Source organism: Rhea pennata, chromosome 1 (assembly GCF_028389875.1).
Source record: "Rhea pennata isolate bPtePen1 chromosome 1, bPtePen1.pri, whole genome shotgun sequence".
Classification (NCBI taxonomy): domain Eukaryota; kingdom Metazoa; phylum Chordata; class Aves; order Rheiformes; family Rheidae; genus Rhea; species Rhea pennata.
The window spans coordinates 208,557,462-208,578,407 of record NC_084663.1 but is presented as its reverse complement, the minus strand read 5'-3'; the positions used below and the strand labels follow the sequence as shown (position 1 = coordinate 208,578,407).

Below are 20,946 nucleotides of genomic sequence, written 5' to 3'. Positions count from 1 at the left end.
TTTTTCTGAATCTTGTTGAGCGAGAGGTCTAAAACTGAGGTCGTTTTAATTCCATTTAAACTCAAAAACATACAGAAACACTGTCTTCATTTGATGGTGTGCATAAACATTACACTCCATATATAGCAAAAATATCTTTTATTTATAATTTACATTTTCACATGTGAAAATTGTACATTTTTACATATACAATTTCATTCCATTAAATTTTCACGCATCTACAGAACTTTCACACAATGACACCTGAAACTGTGCAGGCAATAAGAAATTCAAATACAAAAATGTATTTATTAACCAAACAGTAGCTGAGGCCCTGCCTCAGCTAAACATTTTTATTTCATATAAAAAGTATTTGCCTTCCAGAGTCAACACAGCAGCTCTTCTGTTCTGTTAAAAAAAAAAAAAAAAAATCATACCTCAGTTTATTTAAACAGACTCAACCTTATCAGGTTCTGTTTTAATATCTGTAGATGCAGATGTGCTCTCTTCTGCACAGGCAGTAGGGGTGTCTTCAGGTTCCTCCTTGACTTTAGGGGAGTCACAGGGTTCTTGTGTTTCTTGTTTAACAATGTTCAACATAATATTTAGTGGATTTTCTACAGGAGTCTTGCTGGGAGATGGCGTGCAATCGAATGATGATGTCTGCAAAATGGAAGTTATTGTAGCATTAATACACCATTAAAAGAACTATTTGTAGCTTCTTATAATTTTCAAAATGTAAACAGCAAGTTGATAATCAGTCATTCAAAATCCAAACTTCTGCTTTACCTAGGCCTTGAGAAAGCCAATTTATTCTGACAAAATTACTTTACAATTATTTTGAAAATATATCATCCAAGCAGGGATGAAACACATAACACATTACCATAAAACATTCCAAGCTATATCCAAAAGCATTGCAACTTTCAAATCATTAAAAATTTAATGTCTACACACACATCAACATCAATTATTTCTTTTTGTGAATTCCTAAGATCGAGCACTTCACTCAGCAATTAATTCAGAACGTTTTCAAAACACGGTTTCTCTTTAGTTGTGTGTGAGACAAAAGCTGACATGCTACATCATAACAAAAAATACATCTTCAGGTAATTCTGTATTACAAACTTCCCATGCCTGGGGCCCTCAATTCCTTGTGCAGTCATATGCAACAGAAATGGGTAGCATATTCTGAATACATTTGCAAAGCCAGAAATCAAGCAAAACCAACTCAAAATGCTTTAAAAAGAGTATAAAGGGTTCACTTACATTTTGGTAATCTTCGTAACATGATGGATGGTAAATCTGGAAAGGAATTGTTGTACACTTAAATATATACTTATTTTATAGTAGAAGCACTGGTCATGAACAGAAAAGTTTTGATTACACATATTATAATCCCTCTAGAAAAATAATAGTACAAGTAGGCAAAGTATAACAGTCAAACATAACTAACTGAGAAAAGATTGCATGCGTGGTTTAGGTAGGAAAAGTTAAACAAAAGCCTGGTAAGTGCTGAGAATTATTTGTCTACAGCTGTATTTAGAATTAATAGAACCAACATACACATTTATCTTTCTTTTAGCAAGGCAGCATGAGGGAACCCTAGTGAGCCTATGCTAATACAATCAAGATTTCATGCATTTTAAAAGGTTGAGATATTGGTGTACTTGGACACCAGCAAAACCATCCAGAGAATCCATGGGGAATGAAAATCATCACTTTCCCCTCACATTTTTTTGCTACAACTCTTTTTTTTTTTTTGAACTCTAAACAAGTATCACATGTAATAAAATCAGATTACCTTTTCATCTACTCTAATAGCATTCTTCAGATGCCACTCTTCCTCCTCCTCATCCCAATACTGTTCAAATTGCTCTTGACAAATTTCACAACTCTGGAAAATTATTAAAATAACAGAGATATATAAAGCGGATTTTTAACAATATACTGAACACATCAACTTTAAGAATGCAACTGAGACAATCAAAGTTTTTTTTTTAACATAAGATAAACATATTGACCTACAACATGATCTTGCTTCCACGTTTTAAAAGCAACTTTAGAAAACATGTATTAATGCAAATTTGAGTATAGTGTGCAGATTCAATAACTATCATCATCATAGCTTGCAGACAGCTGTCAACTTGGGAACAGTAAGCTTTGCCCTTTAAGCTAGGAAGTCTCTGCAAAACACTTGGTAACAATCTAATGTTCTTTTGCTGCCAGGTAACACAATCCAGTAAAGAAACTCCGTTAATTTTACTTATAGCATTATCTTCACTCTTACCCCTACCTCAACTTTGAGTTTCAAGTTAAAAGGGGAAAACTTTTGCTTAGAACATTAACATCTTTAATACTTTCTCTGCCATACAATCAAATTTGAAAACAAGCCATGAGAGGTACTTTTTTCCAAAATTAAAACAAAGGCTTTCAGGGCTTGATAGATAGTTTCATATAGGGTTAGCATGTGAAAACTAAGTTGAGATTCTGACAGTTCTTGTATGTGATACCATTCCAGTTCATCTAATAAAATATGTATCTACTGGTTATTTTCAAGTCAAAAGACTGAGGTATTTCTTTGTCCTAATGCCTACCTTCTACTGAAAAAAAAATGCAAAAAGTAACACAAACTAGGTAAGACAATTGTTACTTGAACCACAAAGGACCATTTCCAATTCATTTGTTCAATTTACTATTCTTATAGACACACACAGTTAATTAAAACGCATTTCCAACTTCAGTTTTGCTAAGGATCATCAATAGGTGGTGGGAGTTTTTTTGTTTTGTTTTGAACTACTGGTAATTTACACCACTATCTGCTATTAGGAAACAATCTTACATAAACAAATATAAAACCAATGACACAGAGGCCCAAGAACAAAACTTCATGCTATATTTAACACACTGTGTAAAAGAATGCTGTAGAATTCTTCAAGGTATTAAATCCTTCTCACTACCCAGGCTAATGAAGGCAAGCTGAAACATACCTCATCTGCTCCAGCTGGTCCAGCAGGGACACTCTGAAACTCTTTCTCTTTTGCAGCTTCTTGTGTCTTCAACACAACCTCTTCATGAGCTTTTTCGAAAAACTGGCTTTTTGCACGTTCTTCTAGATCAGCTATTTCTTCAAATTCAATCCAGTCCTAATGGAAATTTTTCATTCACACTCAGACATGGACAAGTAGCCACAAATCCAAGTTTAAAAAGCAAAGCTCAAAAAAAACCATTCAAAAAGTAGTATATGTAATGAGTCTCTTCATTAAAAACTGAAATGCTCATCACATGCATTATACAGTATACATTTTTTCACAGTACTACGCTGTTCAAAAAACTTTCTCCAGAAAAAACACTTTCTATTTCCATTCCATTCTAATTAATACCAAAAAGATACTAACAATTTAAACTGCTTATTATCTTTTGTGTTTTGATGGCATTTATAAAAACTATTTGAAATAGCTAAGCAGCACTGTTTATCAAAGGCAAACACCTGCGATGATGTAATTCTAGATTCAACCACAGTCCTACAGCACACACATAAAGCTGGCTTTTAATTTAATCAAAACACACATTCCATTACTTACTGTTAAACTGTAGTACCACCTTCTGTGTGTAACTTTTCTGCTAACATCCTTTTCTGTGCGGTTTTGGCGATAATGCCAATCTAAATGATCTGCATAAACATCTGTCTGTGAAGTAGTAAATCTCATTCCACATGAGTAACACTGAATTCCAGTGTATAGTCGATTTATAACACTGTCATAACGCCTAAAAAAAAAAAAAAAAAAAAAGGCAGGCTTAACATTTTCTTGAAAAGTAACAGGTAAGAAGAAGTTCCTCATTAAGTTGCTTCAAATGATCACAACAGTAGAAAAAAAATATTAATCTTCTATACAGTTAAAGCATGCAACATAGCTAAATATTTTCCTGATTTTCAAAACATGATCAACTGAAAACATGCACATTATCTGTTCATGAGAAACATATCAGTGTGTAGGTCTTAGTTTTACATCTAGGAGCTCCAAGGGTCTAATAATGCATACTACAGTAATGCCAGCATTTGTTCAGCTTTGCAAACTACCACAAAGTTAGTAACACTGGTAAAGGAAGTTAACAGTCTTCAATTTCTATAATCTTGCTGATTAAATCACAACATGCATCTCAGATAAAAATAACTCAGGTTAATCTCCCCTTTTTCCTCCCTCAAATTCTGCTAGGCTAACAAAAGAACCAAAAACTGCAGGTCCTCCTGTATTGGTAACAAAGTGACATTTGATCTTTTAAAAGCTCTCAGCTGTCTTGGATTAACTCTACAGATATTGCCATGTCATTGTTCTTACTGCATTGTAGTATCATGCTACTATACGCACTGTCTGAGTTCTTCAACTGTGAAATTAGTGAGGTCTGGGACATCTTGATCTTCACCCTGATCATCCTCCTCCTCTTCAGCAGCTGGCTGGGCTGATGTTTCATTCACTTCTAGAAAATAGAAAATTATGATCTTATCAAAACTTCAGTACATTACTGTAAAAAAATAAAGAACTCCTGAAAGGTATTTTTATTGAAATATGAATGCAAACAATTTATGTTAAAATGCATGTGCATAGTAATAGCTGAATCAGTCTCAGCTTCTAACATTATAAACAGCATACAAAATGCAATTAGTTCTTTACAACCTGAGTTGAAGAAAACAGTGTTTCAATACCTTCACCTAAGTCTTTGGCTTTAATATTTCGTATTTAGAGAAAGAAGTATTTCAGAATGAAACTGGTAAGAACCTGATTATAATCAAGAACAAGTTTCTAAGCAGCAGCACCAAAGATGCATCTCACTGCTTCGCATAGCTTAATTGTACAAATTAAACTACAGGATGCATTTTAAAAGTTAAGAATTTACTTCCTCAGATGCACTGAATTCCTTCCAAAGAAAAAAGTTCCATTAAAAAAAAGCTGCACTTAGGTTATGCATAAACTGAGAAGTTAGAACATAATGGATGTACATACGTGCGGACGTGGAATCAGTTTTTGACAGTTTGAGGATTCCTGTTGACAGCAGTTTAGCAAACAATTCATTGACATCAAGCTGACCAAGGTGGTTATCAGGGTATGAATGTGGAAGGGCTCCTAAAGGAGAAAATATCAACATTCATAGTGACAAAAGGTTAGCTTCAAAAATTTACTTCATTTCCACCAACGCACTTCGCAACATGCTTCTCTGCTGCACGCTCCTCCCAACTTTTTCTTCTCTTGTAGCAGCTTCCTTCATAATGCAAATATTTAAGTGCTATCTATGCTGGCTCTTGGCATACAGATTTCTACTGAATACGGTTTTTTGAAATGTAGTATTTTCTCACTTAAAGATGCTTAAAGTATTTATGAGGACTAATCTACTTGATCACTTGCTTTTAATAATTCATGACATTGTATAAGCTTTTCATTACTAACCATTCATGTACTAGTAAGTTTTGTATCACCTGGCAAATGCAAATCAGTCCTATGAACCAATCCCTTCCTTCTCTCAAAAGCAGACCAGTTTTTTTCTGCCCAACTATATACCCATAACCATATAGTTAATGAAAACTAATGAAACATTTCAGTGTTTGAGGGAAACCCCTACACGAATTCAGGTAATATAGATACCACATCTACTAGCACCTCATTAAGTGTCAAGGCTTCCTTTAGAATTACCCAGAATTAGTACACCAAGATAGGACGAAATGTTTATTTTTATAGCCTCTAATAAACAAAACAGTCCAAAAGAAACAAAAAGGTTATTACTTCATTATTGTTATTTTCATTATTTTGGTACATACCTGCTGGGTTCTGAACAAAGCTTCCAGGATTTGGTAAATACTGCTGACCTTGGCCATAAGGTCCTGGCTGAGCAGACATAAGAGACACCTATAAAAGTAAATATTTATGTACTGTTTGCATGATAAAATTAAAAAATATATTATAATCAAGTTATTAACCTCTAGGCATTCACAATTTTAGCTATATTAAACACCCTCGAGGAACATATCGTATCAGTTCAGTATTGAGAAGTCAAAAAATGAGCTCATAATCTTTCTCTAGTTCTAATTTCCCATCAGAAAAAATTCAGTGAATGTTATGTCTAACATTTAAATAAAATATACTTTTCCTTTACTTATTCAAATTCCAAAATTTGAATCAATTTGAAAAATTTGAAAATCAATTCCTTCAAATTCCAATCACATTTTCTAAACATATTACTTACTTATAAAACAGAGTGCATCAGAAAGAAACTGGACAATCTGATGACCATTCATGAAAAAATGTTATTTTTCAGTAAACAGATATTCCTTCTTATACAGTAATTAAAATAGTATCCCTTATACCAAAATCATCCTGAAAACAGGATGTTTTCAAAAAACTAACTGCAGTAAACTCCAGATAGAGAAATAATTTTTAGAATACATTTCTAATAAAAATATTCTTTGCAAACTGCTTTTGGATTTATTAAGAAAGTTAAAATTGTTTAAAATTTCATCCCTCTAGAGGTTAGCAGGACACAATTGGATTAGGTTCAGTTCACTCCTCATATGTGATTTTTGTCCCTCAAAGAAAAAATGGCCACTAAAATCTCTATCCGTAATCAACTGAAAGGAATGAACATCAGCATTCAGCATCATTTTCCCTTCTGAAAAAGAGCATTTCTGACAGGCCTCAAAGCATTCTGGTACAAAGAACATTCTTCAAGTGTAGTTCAACAATGTCCAAACCTTCCCAATTCCCCCAAATTAGAGATTTCTCTTAAGTCTTACCATCAATACTGACTCAAAAAGGTAACAATTATTTTGGTTTACTGTAATTCCGCACCGAACAGATTAATCATGTATATTCATAATTCTATCTTCCAGGCTTTACAGAGAATTCACTTTGAGTAAACTTAACGAGAATAGTAGACTTCCAATTAGTTTTGTGAGTTTAAAATAGTGTACTTCCTCAAGTTACCTTCTCAGCTACAAAATGACTGTAAAAATCTTTTTTTCCGATTTTTCTTTTTCAAAAAAATAGTGTATGACTGCCTTCAGTAATCTAAAAACTTCTTAGCAAGGATAATTTTTAGTCTGAAACTAGTTCCCAGCCTCCCTGCTTATCAGAAAAACCTTGTTTTAGGAGGAACAATAACTACTAATCTCTATACAGTAACACTTCAGACTACCTTATTTAGTACAATCAAGTCTTACCTGATTATTTCCCACTGACATACTATTGAAGCTTCCATATTGAGGACCCTGAAGACTTTTTTCATCAAAATAATGTCCAGATGCTCTCAATGGGAAATTCTGTGCTCCTGGGCCAGCTGGCCCATTGAAATTTGGTCCTGGAGAACCATCAAATATTTCAGGTCTCTGGAATTGCATCCCATGAGATGGTCCATTGTAGCTCTGGCTGGGATGTTCACCAAATGGACCGCTTTGTCCATACGGTGGCAATTCTAGTCTTGAGGCAGGATGGTTAGCTACATTTTCAAAACGTGCACCCTGAAGGCCAAGGGGCAAGTCAAACCTTGAGGGCTGCTGGTGAGGACCATCAAATCTTTGAGGTATGGCTGTATCAAATCGTGGTTGTGCCTGTTGGCCAGGTGCTCTTTCGAATCTTGGGCCAGGCTGTCCATGAATTCCATCAAATCTTTGCAGCAGAGATAGCTGTCCAGGTTGACCATCAAATCCAGCGGAATGACAGCCATCAAATCTTGGACCAGTTCGACCCAGAGGACCTTCAAATCTAAGACCACCCCCTCCTTGGTGTGCTGGCCCATCAATTAACCTAGGACCTACCCCTGGTCCTTCCAATCTGAGACCACCACCTGACGGTCCATGTGGCCCCTCAAATCTAAGCCCACCACCTGATGGTCCATGGGGCCCCACAGGCTGACCATGTGGCCCCTCAAATCTGAGGCCACCTCCAGGTTGACCATGGGGCCCCAACGGTTGTAAGTGTGGCCCCTCAAACCTGAGACCACCCCCTGGTTGACCATGAGGCCCCAAGGGCTGACCATGGGGTCCCTCAAACCTGAGACCACCCCCTGGCTGACCTCGGGGCCCCAGAGGTTGACCATGGGGTCCCTCAAACCTGAGACCACCTGAAATTTGACCACGTGGCCCCTCAAACCTGAGACCAACTCCAGGTCCTTCAAATCTAGGACCACCTACAGGCTGTCCTGCTGGCCCCTCAAAACGCAAAGGACCACCTATCTGCCCAAGAGGTCCCTCAAACCTCAATGGACCTCCTCCACCAACCTGTCCTGGGGGTCCTTCAAATCTGAGGGCCCCTGCCAGCTGCCCTGGTGGCCCATCAAATCTTAGGGCTCCAGCTCCCCCTGCTCCTGCCAGTGGTCCGTCAAACTGAGAGGCACCTCCCCCTACCAGAGGCCCCTCAAATCTCATAGCAGCCTGTCCAGGTGGCCCATCAATTCTAGAATTTGAACCAGCAGCAGGACCATCAACAAAAGGACTTCCTGGTCCATCTACCCCAACTCTTGTAGCAGGCTGTCTCGGTGAGCCATCAAAGAGAGATCTGTCTTCCATCAGTGCGCTTATTCTCTGTTTTACTTCAATGCCTCCAAATCTTGATCCTGGACTCTCTGAAAACGGTGCCTTGTCTGGATCTTCATACCTTGCTCTCTTGAAACGTTCACTGAATGGGGACCTTGGTTCCTCTCGAACACCTAAACAAACAAAACCATTAACTAATTGCTGAAATGTTGCAAATTACTAAATAGCACTAAAATAAGGCAAAAATACATACCAGCTTGCCCCAGAAGCTGTCTTTCTTCACGATTATCAAATCTGCAGATTGCATCACCATCTATTTTCTGAAACTCTGGTGTACTCTTCCCCTGTTGTCTGAGAGCTTCTCTAAACTCATCTGATTCTCCCCAGCTGTCATAAGGATCGAAATTTTTAGAACCTCTTGCTCCTTTAGTAGCATTTTGTTCCTCAATTCTTCGTCGACTCTCAAGTGGTGAAAGACTATCAGGAAAAGGTCTATTACTGCCACTTACAGGAGAATGTCGCCTGGATCTTTCCCCAAATGGTTCTTTTCTGTCAAACTGTACTCCACGCTTAGCTTTGGCTTGCTCACATTCTATTCCAGAAAGTAATGCATCAGGTATATGATAATCTAAAATATCATCAGGGTCTAACAGATCAAGTCGCGACAATGAATGCTGTACTTGTGTTCTTTTCAATTTTGCTTTGTGTTCATAATATGTTAATTCTGCATCAGATAGAAGAGGTTTCTTTTTCAAACCACATTTTTCTTCTGTAGGGCTATCCCACACATTGCATCTGTGCTTTCCTTCCTGATACTGGAACAGCTGTCGGATCTGATGAGCTACAACAAGGAACTCATCTTGTGTTATTTCACCAGATGCTAAGCGTTCATTTGCCTGTAATATTAAAGTTAAAGTTCAGACTTCTAAAACAACATACAACTACATCCAGGATGCTTCTATAAATACAAATTAGTCAGTATTACCTTTTTAAGTAATTCTCTCTTGCTTGCAGATGTCAATTCTTTGGGAATTTGTAAATTAGCATCCACACTTAAGCGGTGCTGCTGCTTCGGTGCTCGGGGTGACAAAATTCCCTTACTAGCAGCCCAGTTTTCCCGGTGTCTTTGGTGAGGGGATTTACCAAGTGCTTGGTGTTCTTCATTCTGCTGTGAGCTGAAAGCAATAAAACATTTAAAACCAATTACTCCTTTATTCAGGACATACCTATCACATTCCAATTTAATCTAACTGTAGCAAAACACCACAATCACATCAGAATCTAAATATACATTATTTCCATGTTCTACTAATAAAAGAAGTTAACAATTGGAATAATCCATTTTTACAATCTGAACATTGCCTCCCAAACCTGAGCATACTGAAGTCAGCAGGAAAATTTCCACTGACTTCAGACAGAAATTGATTAAAAGTTGGTAACTTACTTTTTATTTTCTTCCCAACCAGATTTCCACCTCTTGCCTGATTTGGACCCTTGCCAGTTTTCTGCATTCTCCTTTGGATCAGGAGAGGTTTTTGTAGAATGCTGGCTCGTTGTTTCTTGGGGCCTATCTTCCTGAGCTTTTTTCACTCTCCTTGGATCTCGCACCTCTTGTTTAAGGTTTCGTTTATTAGAATTTCTTTCATCTCTTGCTGCTTGTGCACATTCTTCAACATGAGACTGCTTAGGACCTATCTGACGTATCTTTCCAATTTTAGGAGTTGATGAAGTAGGAGACAAACTCCTAAGTCTTCTTTTGGGTGATCTCCTATCTCTTCTTTTTGGAGAATGTGTAGATGGCGACCGAGATTTAGGAGAGCGTGATCGTGAGCGTTTTCTATTACTTGATCTCCCCTGTTTTCCACCTTGTTTTTCTGATTCCTCTGTAGCCACATCTTGTTTCTGAACAACACCATTAATTACTTTATTTCTGCTGCCTACCGGTCTATGTTCCGATGTCTTATGTTCCTCTTTTTCTTTTTTCTCTGTGTTTTTCTTCTTGTCTTTCACCTCCTCCTCTTTGCCCTCTGGCTTTTCTTGAAGATGTTTTTTCAATCTTGGATCTCGTTTACTGATTTCAGATACTTTTGTGCTTTCACATTCCTGGGTTTTAGTATCTTTAGTACTGGGTAGCTTGTTTTTCAAAGGTGATGGTGATTTAGATTTTGCTTCTGACTGATCAAGTTCTTTCTTCGGTGTTTTTTCACTTGCTTTCAGTTTTTCTTGCTTTGATGAGTTCTGCTTTTCAGCTTGAGCCGTTTTGCTTGCCTTGGTATCAGACTGACTGGTTGCATTTGATGAAAATTCTTTCCTATGAGACTGATCTTTAGCATGAGAAGAATGTTGAGCCATCCTATTAAGCCTAGGATCCCTGTTTACTATTTTGATATCATGAAGTGGAGGACTTGGGGATGGTTTGTTTTTTTCAGCTTGCACAGAAGTCTGATGAGGAGGTTTAACTGCCATATGAGGCGTCTGAGACATATGTTGCTTGGAAGGTGCTGGAACTGAAGCTATAGTAGATGATCCTTGTTGAACACTAAGAGAAACAGCCTGAATAGAAAGGAAAAAAGCAGCATTAAAATGCCTGTTAACTCCTGTCCAGTGATGTTGATATTCTGTGGAGCGAAATCTACCAATGGAAATGTCTCAAAAGACATGCTTACAAGGTAATTATCTCAAAGTGACCTGTTAATTGCTGATTACAGGTTTTAAAATAATGCAGTACCATTACAAAAGATCAAGTCCAAACATAAATGAAAAGTCAATCCTAGAAAATTTGATGTAAGAGCATGTTTGCACTACAACATTAGGTTTTTTTCATACACTCCATATGCTCAAGGCAACTAAGCTGCTACACATCTGTTATTTTTCCTATTTCAAGACTTTCAGGGTGCTTTAGTTTCATATTTTTATACCATCAAGATGTTTTTACAACTATCAGTGCAACAAGACTTTCAATTACAAACCTGAAATAACATTGCTTAACTGACTTTCACATTTAAGAAATCTGACTTGATGAGGAAACAGATTTTATAGGCTAAGAATCTTGATTCTCCAAACTTTCTCAGAAGAACAGGAGCAAAGGTAACTGAAAAAGCCTGGTGTGCTATAACCCATGAAAAAAGGTGGAAAATCAGGATCATAGGCAGGCATCATTTTGGAGAGTAGAAATAATAAAAAAAAACTCTCAAAAACTTCACCTTTTTGATTCAGTTTTTATTAAAAACAGTGAGATTTTTATTTAATATTGTTTTAGAGCCCAAGATCAACTTTCATTGCTCTAATTCTAAAACAACTTTTTTGTCTAGAACTAAGAAAAATTTAATTTACTGCAGTTAGCAGTATAGCTAAGGTGCTATTCAAAAGAAACTGCAACAAAAACCCCACCTATGAGAGGTCCATCAACTACCCTACTCACCAACTGTGCTTTAGTCTGTTCCAGCTCCAGCTCTAACTTTTTCTGCTGAAGTTCTAACAACTGTTTTTGCTTTGCAAGTAATTGTTGCCTTATTAGTTGCTCCTGTGTCAAATTCTTTTGTATTTCAGGAACAGCTGGAGGAGTTGAGGCACCAGAAGTGACAGCAGAGGTAGGTGCAGTAGATTCCTCTGGCTAAAAACAAAATAAAACAAACAAAAAAAAGTAAGTTACATCTGAGTCTTGATGGAATCAACTAACTCCATCTCCTTTAACTGCTATCATGATCCAGTAGCGAGATTTAAGTTTGTAATGAAGTTATATATTTTGCATTTAAAATGCAAAACATAACTAGAATATTTGAAGATTTTTGCTCCACTACAGTCTGTCCACAGTGAAAGTTACAGCACATCATTTCATATAAAATTATTAATGTTCAGAAACATAAGATACAGTTCTGAAATACAGAAACCAAGCCCAGCAAATATTTGAATTCAGAAATTCACCTTACCTGTCTATAAAGGTCAGCTACTTCTTTATTAATTTACTTAAATTGTCAAAAAAATCAGTATACAAGCAATGAAAACTACATGTATTACCATCTGCTCATACAGTAGGCATGAAAACTTACCGATTTATTTAAAAACTTAGGATTCACATGGATGCTAGAAGTATTCACATTTGGGGGCAGAGGTTTAATTGGCCAAGCAGGATCTAATGAGTTGACTCTGACATCAAGGGCATATAGTTTCTTCAAAGGAAAAATATCATCCCATGTGGAGCGTAATTTAAATAAACTTTTCCTAGTATTTTCATCCACCTAAAACAATAAAACAATTCTATGGCTTGTTAAGTTAATATAAAACAACTTTTCACACTTTTCTGTAAAACTTACTTCAGTTATTTTATATTCATATCAATAGTTTGTGATTTTAACACATTCAACTGCCTAGGCAGAATTGATAAATAGTGCAGATGTGCTTTATGATTCACATCTATACCAACAGAGTCAATACTAGAAGCTTCAATGTGGAATTGTTGTTTCAAGGCCACTTGAAGGTTTTATTGTATATTATCATTCTCTATAAGAACTTCCTTTCAACTTTTCCATTACCAAAATTCTCATTTTACTTGCGTATTTTCCGTGAAAAAAAAAAAGTAATAAAAATACTGGAAGGCAAGAGCCCTTAAGACAACAGGGTATTCAAGTGCCTGTGCTGAATGGTATATAATAAGCACCAGCAAATCAGAAAACGACGGATCACAAAACAAAATCAGAGTATGCTTCTTGTCTGTTCAGTCACCAAACAACTTTTTCCAATGAACACAACAAAAAGGGTATTAGGTAAAATTAAGCCAATTATATTTCAGCTGAACTGCAAAATTATACCTATGAACTACAAATGAAATGTCCTTGTAGGTCTAGTCCGTATTTTATCTTTTCATTAAATATTAGTTTTATTTATCTCATTAAAACAAGTTAAATTTTTACTTTGCAGTAAATTCCTAATTTACCTGATAACCCAATAACATAAAATAAAAAAAAATAAATGAGGATACAACACATAGCTTTCCTAGAGTCAATATGCTAAATCAGTCATTAAATATTGGCCCTTAAACATCATCTCCTGCAGTTTTATTTTTAAGGCATTAGAGCAAGACATACCATAGTCTTGAAATATTTTTGGGGAGGGATTTTTTTCCCTTTTTTTTTTTTTTTTTTTTTTAAGTATTTCAATAAAATCAAGTAGTACGTAACTATCAGTTAGTTAGGCAGTTCTATCCAAGTTTCAACAAAAGGATATGAAGTTTGCTACAAAGGCTGCTGAAATGTCTGTACAAAAGTATCTGACTTCATTAAGTTTTTAAATGTACCTTAGGGCCCATTTACTAATAAAATTTGTAACAATGTCAAGGATGGAATCCAACTTGTATCTTGTAACACTACCAGCTAAGCTATCACAAGTGACCGCTACTTTGTATATATATAATGTTAAATATGCATAAATAAAGCACTCTAGTAAACTCAGTAGACAGCTAACCTACAAAATTCAAAAAATTGTTTTCCAGAGCTCCAGCTGCAAGAAAGTTAAATGCAACTCAGTGAATGAGTATTTAAAATATAATACTAAAAAACCAAGTAGAACTTCTACTTGTCTACCCATTCTAACACACAGGAGTTTAAGCTTCATGCCTAATTAGTCACCCATTTCACATCTGAAAGCCATATATAAAGCATACTGAGATCTCAGATCCTTACTGATATGTAGAGATACAGGCAAATGATCCTCTCATCTCAATCCTGAAATGCAGCTCTCTTATCATGGCATGCAAGAAATCAGAATTTAACCCTTCATTTTTGATCCAAATTAAACCCATTCAAGTCCAGTCTTTCAAAAACTGGACTTTGATTTGCATTTCTTACTAAGGACTAAGATGGTTACTTCACTGGGTTTAAAGATTAAGAACAAAAAAACGAATGAAACTATTTGGCACCAGTTCTCAACGTTGAGTGATATTGAACACTTATTTGTAACATCATACAGCAATATCTAAGAGTCCTTCCTCCTAACATTTCTTTTTAATCACAGACCACCAGAAGAGTATCAGGTGTCAATGTTTTTCAGTCTTCACAGTTCAAACACTCATTGTCACATTACAAATAAAGTAATTTAGACTAACCTAATTAACTACACAATAGACAAGAGATGAGAAATTCACAAGAAACTGAGTCTCAGTACAGTCTTGGCATAAAGACTATTAACTATCTTAAAAATAAATAATTTATATTTAATCAGTCTATACATTATGAAAAGTCCTTCCAGGGAAGCAATTATTAATGAAAAATTGTTATTAAATCTTGCCTGGAAAGGAAGACTACAGAAATTTATGAATTAAATACAACTTTGCAGCTTTCAGCAAACACAGAACTTACATGCTCGACAGCAGCACAAATATCCTTTCACATTATACACAACAGTACTAAGATTTAAGAAAACCAATCAACTCCTGTAATTCACCACCCAAGAAAACCCAGAACTGAAAGCATGTATTTATTTTACCAGGAACAAATTTTGCTTAGAATACAGAACTTTTCTGAAAGTGTATATACCTTTTCAAATACACAAATAAATGTTGCAACTAGGTTTTTAGTAAATGCAGTAAGATACTCTCTTCCCACATTCTTGACAATGGAATCCATAAGGTACATAACTGGGAGCTTCTCTGATGCAGGAGCCTGGAGTAATAAGAAGAAACTGAGAAGTTTAGTACAATAAAAATATACTTTAAGCTTTTTAAATAAAGGGATTACCGATCCCAGAAATACAGACCTCTCTTTTTGGTTGCCACTATAAAAACAAAGGGATTTGCTTGGGATTTTTGTTTTTTACAAAAACTTAAACTGGAAAATTGATACTCAGTTCAAAGTACCAGGGCAGTGTGTCTACCACAAAAAAAGTAGTAATATCTTAGCTTATTCTGTTTGTGTATGAAAGCTTTGGACAAAAAAAGAAAAAAAGGAAAAAAAGAAAAAAAAAGAAAAAAAAAGAAGCTCACGAGACAATATTGCTGCTCAGTGTAACCTTTCAAAACCCATTGAGAAATGAATTTCAAGTTAGTAGGAAACCATCGTTAGCAACTGAAGGAACTTCTAAAAGTTGCTTATAATTCAAACCTCCTTGGATGCAGTTTTTCTGGATTTCAGAGAACACAAGTCAGACTTCTGGCAAAAAGCCCAAATTAGTGACTTCTGTAGATGTAGGTTTTATGTTGAGTGTCACAGTCTTTTTGCAAATTACACGCAGAAGAGGTCAGTTATTTCACTGTAATCCAAAGAAATGGAGCAAAGAGTCCCATTCTCTCTTGGCACTTGCAGGTATCAACAGTCAGATTTTCATGATTCATGCAAAATGCACAGTTCAAACAAAGTCCTACATCCAAACAAAATTCAGTCAAGGAGTTGACTGGGTAAGAGCACGGATGAGTTCATAAACTGCAACCACGATTCTCAGGGAAGGGAGTCTTCATACTCTGGACACACCTTTGTTACAAGAGGAGGTTTGCCTTTTTTTTTAATTTCATACTCAAGACTTGTACCAAGCTCGTGCAATAGAAGTATGGTGACGCTGGACTGCTAGACCAACTTCTAATGTAAACGAAGTACTACTGGCCCAAATCAAAATGATTTTAATGCCCACCGTTGGCCTTCACAAGCAGATGGCACAGCAAAGTTCCAGAAAGCATCAGCAAGTACACAGACTTGTTGAAGTGGACAACAGAAAAGACACCACCACAAGCTGTGTGGTAACCGTAATCCCCTCAGAACATCCATTCATAATACTTAAGTCCCATTCACCATCTGGTAAACTCAGGATAAAACGAGAATAACTTCACTCATTGCTCATTTTAAAAAGGCTAGTTTTAAACAGGACAGGCTAGTAGATTCATTATTGATACCTTACTTCACAACCCCCTTGTCCAGACAAGTGTGTGGAAGTGCTCTTGCTTTACACTTTTATATTTAACTCCTTCTTAATTAAGGCAGCTTATAGAGGGGAATTGAGTCAAGAATACTTTTGTATGGGTAAATCATAGTGGTTTCTCACTCTTAAATGTGTCTTCAACTACAATATATTAAGTTTATCCCATTATATTACTATGACCTGAAACTTAATACTGAAGAGGAGTTAAGGATTTCATGTTAATTACAGGGAAGATTACTGCCGTTATGCACATCAAAAGTAGTACAAAACAGGTAGGTGATGTATCTTCAAACATCAGAAAAATAAAAAAGTGCACCCTAAGATAGCTAAAACTGATTACAGCAGATTAGAAGCATGCTTTACACCAGTTGTATTACCTAATCTGAATGCTGAACACTGTAAATGAGCTAATATGCAATGGTGTTAGAACAAACAGATCTCTAGCCTCAGAAAACAAAAGACTGCAGGCCTAAAGCTACCTAATACTAAAATGTCCATAAAATATTCGTTTCTTCTTTAATACTGTCTGCACAATGGCATATTAAAAATACTATTTTAAGCTGATCTGAATGCCTTCTATTATAAAAAAAATTGACACTGCAAGTGCACAGCTACTGACTTTCAAAGTCAGCTTCTGGTGAAACACAGCTCTCACCAGCACCTATGCCTGAGAGCTACTGACATAGTATTTTATATTCTTCCATTTCATCTATGTATGGAAGTAGTTCATTATACTCAGCTAAGCTTAAAGTTTGAGACACAGGGGAATCCATTTGGTAGCAAATGCATTCTAAGAAGTTTAACCATCACCTTCATTATACATCAGGCTGTTAGAAGTAATCAATCACACACAGAAGCACTGCAATCTGGTAAGGAAGCCTATTTCAAAATATGACGCATAGGATTATAAGTTTAGCAGCAAACCCACTTCACATATAAGCTACTCAGGTGTTATATTTTAAGAACCAGGACTTAAATATGGCTGGAATATTTAAGTCTTCACTTCTGGAAATGTTTATTATGTCAAGATAGCTAGCGTATATTCAATTAACCACAAAAGGGAATCCCAGGTTTGAATGTATTTTTTTTCAGGCAGTCTCTAAGCATTCCCTAACAAGACACCCACGTGACACTAACCAAAAAGCAGGGAGGCTCAGCATAATCACCAGAACACAGAAGAAAACTAACTCTGAGCTTATCAACATGATATTAAAGACTTCATTATAGAATTCCCACTGTTCTTTCAAATAAAGCATAAAAATATTGTTGGAAATGTGTGGCTCTTTTTATTAGTTTCCTAAAGGCTTTCAACTTTAAATTGTATCTGGTAACTGAACCCCAAGTCACAAACTTGTGAAAAAATTTGTTTAAAAAATAACATAAATGGGTCTTGGAAACAGATTCTGCACTATACAATGGTAAATAAAAAGACAAATACATATTTCACACTTTTTATTTACAAATTTTATAATACCAGTCACACATTTCATAACCATTTATTAAAATGTAAAGCAGACCACTCAGTTTTACACTAAACAAACTGTCTCCAGGCAACACTTTTTAAAAGTGGCTTAGTAAAGGAGATCACTTTCCCAGGAACAACTAAAAACTTCCCTCGTATAACCATAGTCACGAACAGTAACTAGGAAAAACTAACCATTGATACAGGATTAAGACATCTTTAAAAACACACTTCAGGGCAGGCTCTAAAATCACTCAAAAATGAAGAAATTTGACAGCATTGGTATTTATCACAAATCATTTTATATACATCCACTGCCCTTTAAGAGATATAATGGTGAGATCTATTAGATTATGATGTCACCTCCCCAAAGAATGGCCGAACTCAGCCACTGGCACCATTTAAAACTAAACTGGAAGAGGTCTGTGGAACACTAAAAAGCCATCCTGCATCGATAGAAAGATGAATTAAATAACTTAAGAGATCTTTCCCTCCCCATGATTAAACAGTACAATTCTCACCATTATAAACCATGATTTAAAGCCAAAGGAAAAAAGCCTTTGAACACCTGGTATCAGAGGGAGCAAGGGAAACAACGGGGGAGGGGTGACTGGCAGAAATAGGGGGGAGTGAAAGAAGAACCCTTTCCACATAAAAATCTCCTGTTAAAAAGGTGCAGTAAACCCCCATCCGTGTGCTGTGGCTGACTGATGTCAGCAACTGCCTGGGTTGGGCTCAGAGGGAGCCTCCTCTTTCCCTTCTTTTTATATCATGTGCCTTCAGACGCCATGTTAGGATCCTACAGGCTGCTGCAGTTTCTACAGTCAGGGAGAATTTCTTCTTCCCCATCCCTCAACCAATAAACTTCTCTAGCCAAAATAAATACACACACAATACTATGCTTTAGTCAGGGCACAGATCTCCTGAAATCCAAAGAGATTATCCCAAACCCACGTAAATTTCTCTGATCAGGCTGAATAAAACAATTCCCATGACCACCACACACACACTTCTCTAACCGGAGCAATTATCACCTTTCACCCACAAACTTTTCTGAAAGATAAGGGGCCCCCAATTAATGTCTCAAGTAAGCACGGGGAAAAAAGTCCTATCTTCCAAATTATGACTAATACTTAAAACTCATTATATTTAGTCTTTAAAAAGTGGACAATTTGAATGTTAAGCTCAATCTTATTTTCAATCCTTTAAACTATTCGGAAAAAAACTCCACAAATCTCTCCTCCCAATCAGCCTAATGATCACAACACTCATCTACTGTAGAAATTGTTAAATATTTAGATACCGGATTAGTGACACTGAAATACTGCCTCCATGTAGGGGAAAAACCCAGCTACAAGGGCGAGGTGCTGCTGCCCAGTCACTGCCAGGCCGCCATGTTGTGTCTGCTATTTACACGGGACTTAAATCCCGAGCCACGCTGCCCTCCCAGCGCTTTTGGTGGGGCATGTCCCAAACCCTCCCCTACTATGCACACCCCTCCTCTGTGGCAGGGTGGTGTGGGGGCTGGTCCCCTCCCTCGAGTCCCCTGCTCCCTATGGGGGGTGGGGTAGAAGAAGGAGCTTAAGCTTAGCGGTGAAAGAAGGAGCCCCCGACGCCTCGCCCCGTGCTCCCTGATCCCATCTGGGACTCGTTTCCCTCCAGCTGTTCCCCCGGCAGCGACCCCAAGCTCCTGACCGTCTCCCCGAGTGCCTCGGCCAGGGCGCTCCCTTCCCCACCCGAGCCTTAGCGCCCTCCAGCTCCGCCGAAAACCGGCCTTCTGCTCGCCCCTAACTAGCCTGCCCCCCGCCGCTGCCTCTGTGTGCCCTGAAGCCCCCTGCCTCGCCGCCCTCCCCTTCCCGAGCCCAGCCACCCCCGCCCGCCACTAGTCTCCTCACCGCACCTGGCTCCCTTCCTCCCCGAGGCTCTCGCCCCACTTCTCGTCTCCACATCCCTCTCATCCCCTCGTCGCTTCCTCTCCCCTGCCCCCTCTCTACTCCCTTTCTCCTCCTCCTGCTCTTCCCCTCGGCTCGCTCCTGCCCGGCTCCGCCCGCGCCCCTCCACAGGCCCTCGCCCCCACGCCCTTTCTCCTAGCCCCCGAGGCCGCCCTAGCCCGCTGCCCCGGTCTGTCCCCCCCAGCAGTATAGGTAGGAGTAGTAGTCGGTGGAATATAAAAACCTTGGCGATTTGCGCCTCGATCAGGGAGACGATGTCCTTGGCGAAGGGCACATTCTCCTCGGCCAGGATGGTCAGCATGTTGATGTGCGGCTTGCTGTTGAACGTCAGGTCCTCCAGCGACGACTGGTAATCGCGGCACGCGTCCTCCCGGGCCTCGCTGCTACCAGCGCTGCTCTCCGGGGCCGACATGCTCCTCCGACCGGGGCCCGCACCAGGACCCGACCCACCGACCGAGAGCCCCCTCCCCGCGATCCCCTGCCGCCGCCGCCGAGCGATGCCGCCCCCCCGCCGCTGCCGCTGGGCTCCTCTACCGCATCCTCCGGGCTGCGGCTCCCGCTGACGGTGGTGGCGCCGTCGGTGCTGCTGCTCTTTCAGCCGCCGCCGACTCAGTCTCAACGCTCACAAAATGGCGGCGGCGGCTACGGCTCGCGAACCTCTTCCTCCAACCGTTGCGTCATGTGAAATTGTTCTAAGGAAAGGGGCCGGTTGCTTGGAAAGCCCCTTTTGTTCACTTACTGCGTCCTGATTGGCTCGCGCCCCGTCTGCTCACTTTGCGATTGGCCCACCCATCACCACAGCAGCCTCTGATGGGCGACTGACGCTCCTTCGTGCCTTCTGATTGGCTCCAGCGCTGAGGCTCCGCGCTCGCTTCTGCGCTCTGACTTCCTATTGGTTGCGCTGCCTTACTCCCGTGCTTCTGATTCGCTGTGCCTCTTCATCCCGCCTTCCTGTACTGGCTGGAGTTGCCATTGGTGCTTCCGCGTAATCCCGCCTTTCTTCGAAGCTCCGAATTGCGATTGCTTCCCCCGCGCAGCGCCGCCTCCTCTGCTCCCTCCCTCCCGCGCTGCTGCGCCGCGCGAAGCCCCGCGCGCTATTGGCTCGGCCGCGCGCCCGCCCGCCGCCATGG

At 38.7% G+C, this 20,946-nt stretch overlaps 1 protein-coding gene across 5 annotated transcripts; it reads right to left on the bottom strand.

Moving 5' to 3' along the window:
- Positions 1 to 393: 393 nt before the first annotated feature.
- On the bottom strand, positions 394 to 20,503 carry PCF11 (PCF11 cleavage and polyadenylation factor subunit). 5 transcript variants are annotated; one of them, XM_062567362.1, is made up of 16 exons: positions 20,040 to 20,503; positions 15,031 to 15,156; positions 12,550 to 12,738; positions 11,922 to 12,113; positions 9,945 to 11,053; positions 9,486 to 9,675; positions 8,754 to 9,396; positions 7,190 to 8,673; positions 5,792 to 5,879; positions 4,983 to 5,102; positions 4,350 to 4,458; positions 3,564 to 3,747; positions 2,970 to 3,125; positions 1,784 to 1,876; positions 1,249 to 1,284; positions 394 to 642 (listed from the first exon to the last, which is right to left on the bottom strand). In XM_062567362.1, the coding sequence occupies exons 1-16, from the start codon at positions 20,226 to 20,228 to the stop codon at positions 427 to 429; spliced, it is 5,124 nt and encodes a 1,707-aa protein (XP_062423346.1). In that variant the 5' UTR covers positions 20,229 to 20,503; the 3' UTR covers positions 394 to 426. The 5 variants fall into 5 exon arrangements, with proteins under 5 accessions (XP_062423346.1, XP_062423347.1, XP_062423349.1 ...); XM_062567363.1 differs by having other exon boundaries at positions 4,350 to 4,455; XM_062567365.1 differs by lacking the exon at positions 20,040 to 20,503 and adding an exon at positions 19,765 to 19,881.
- Between the last annotated feature and the right edge of the window lie 443 nt (positions 20,504 to 20,946).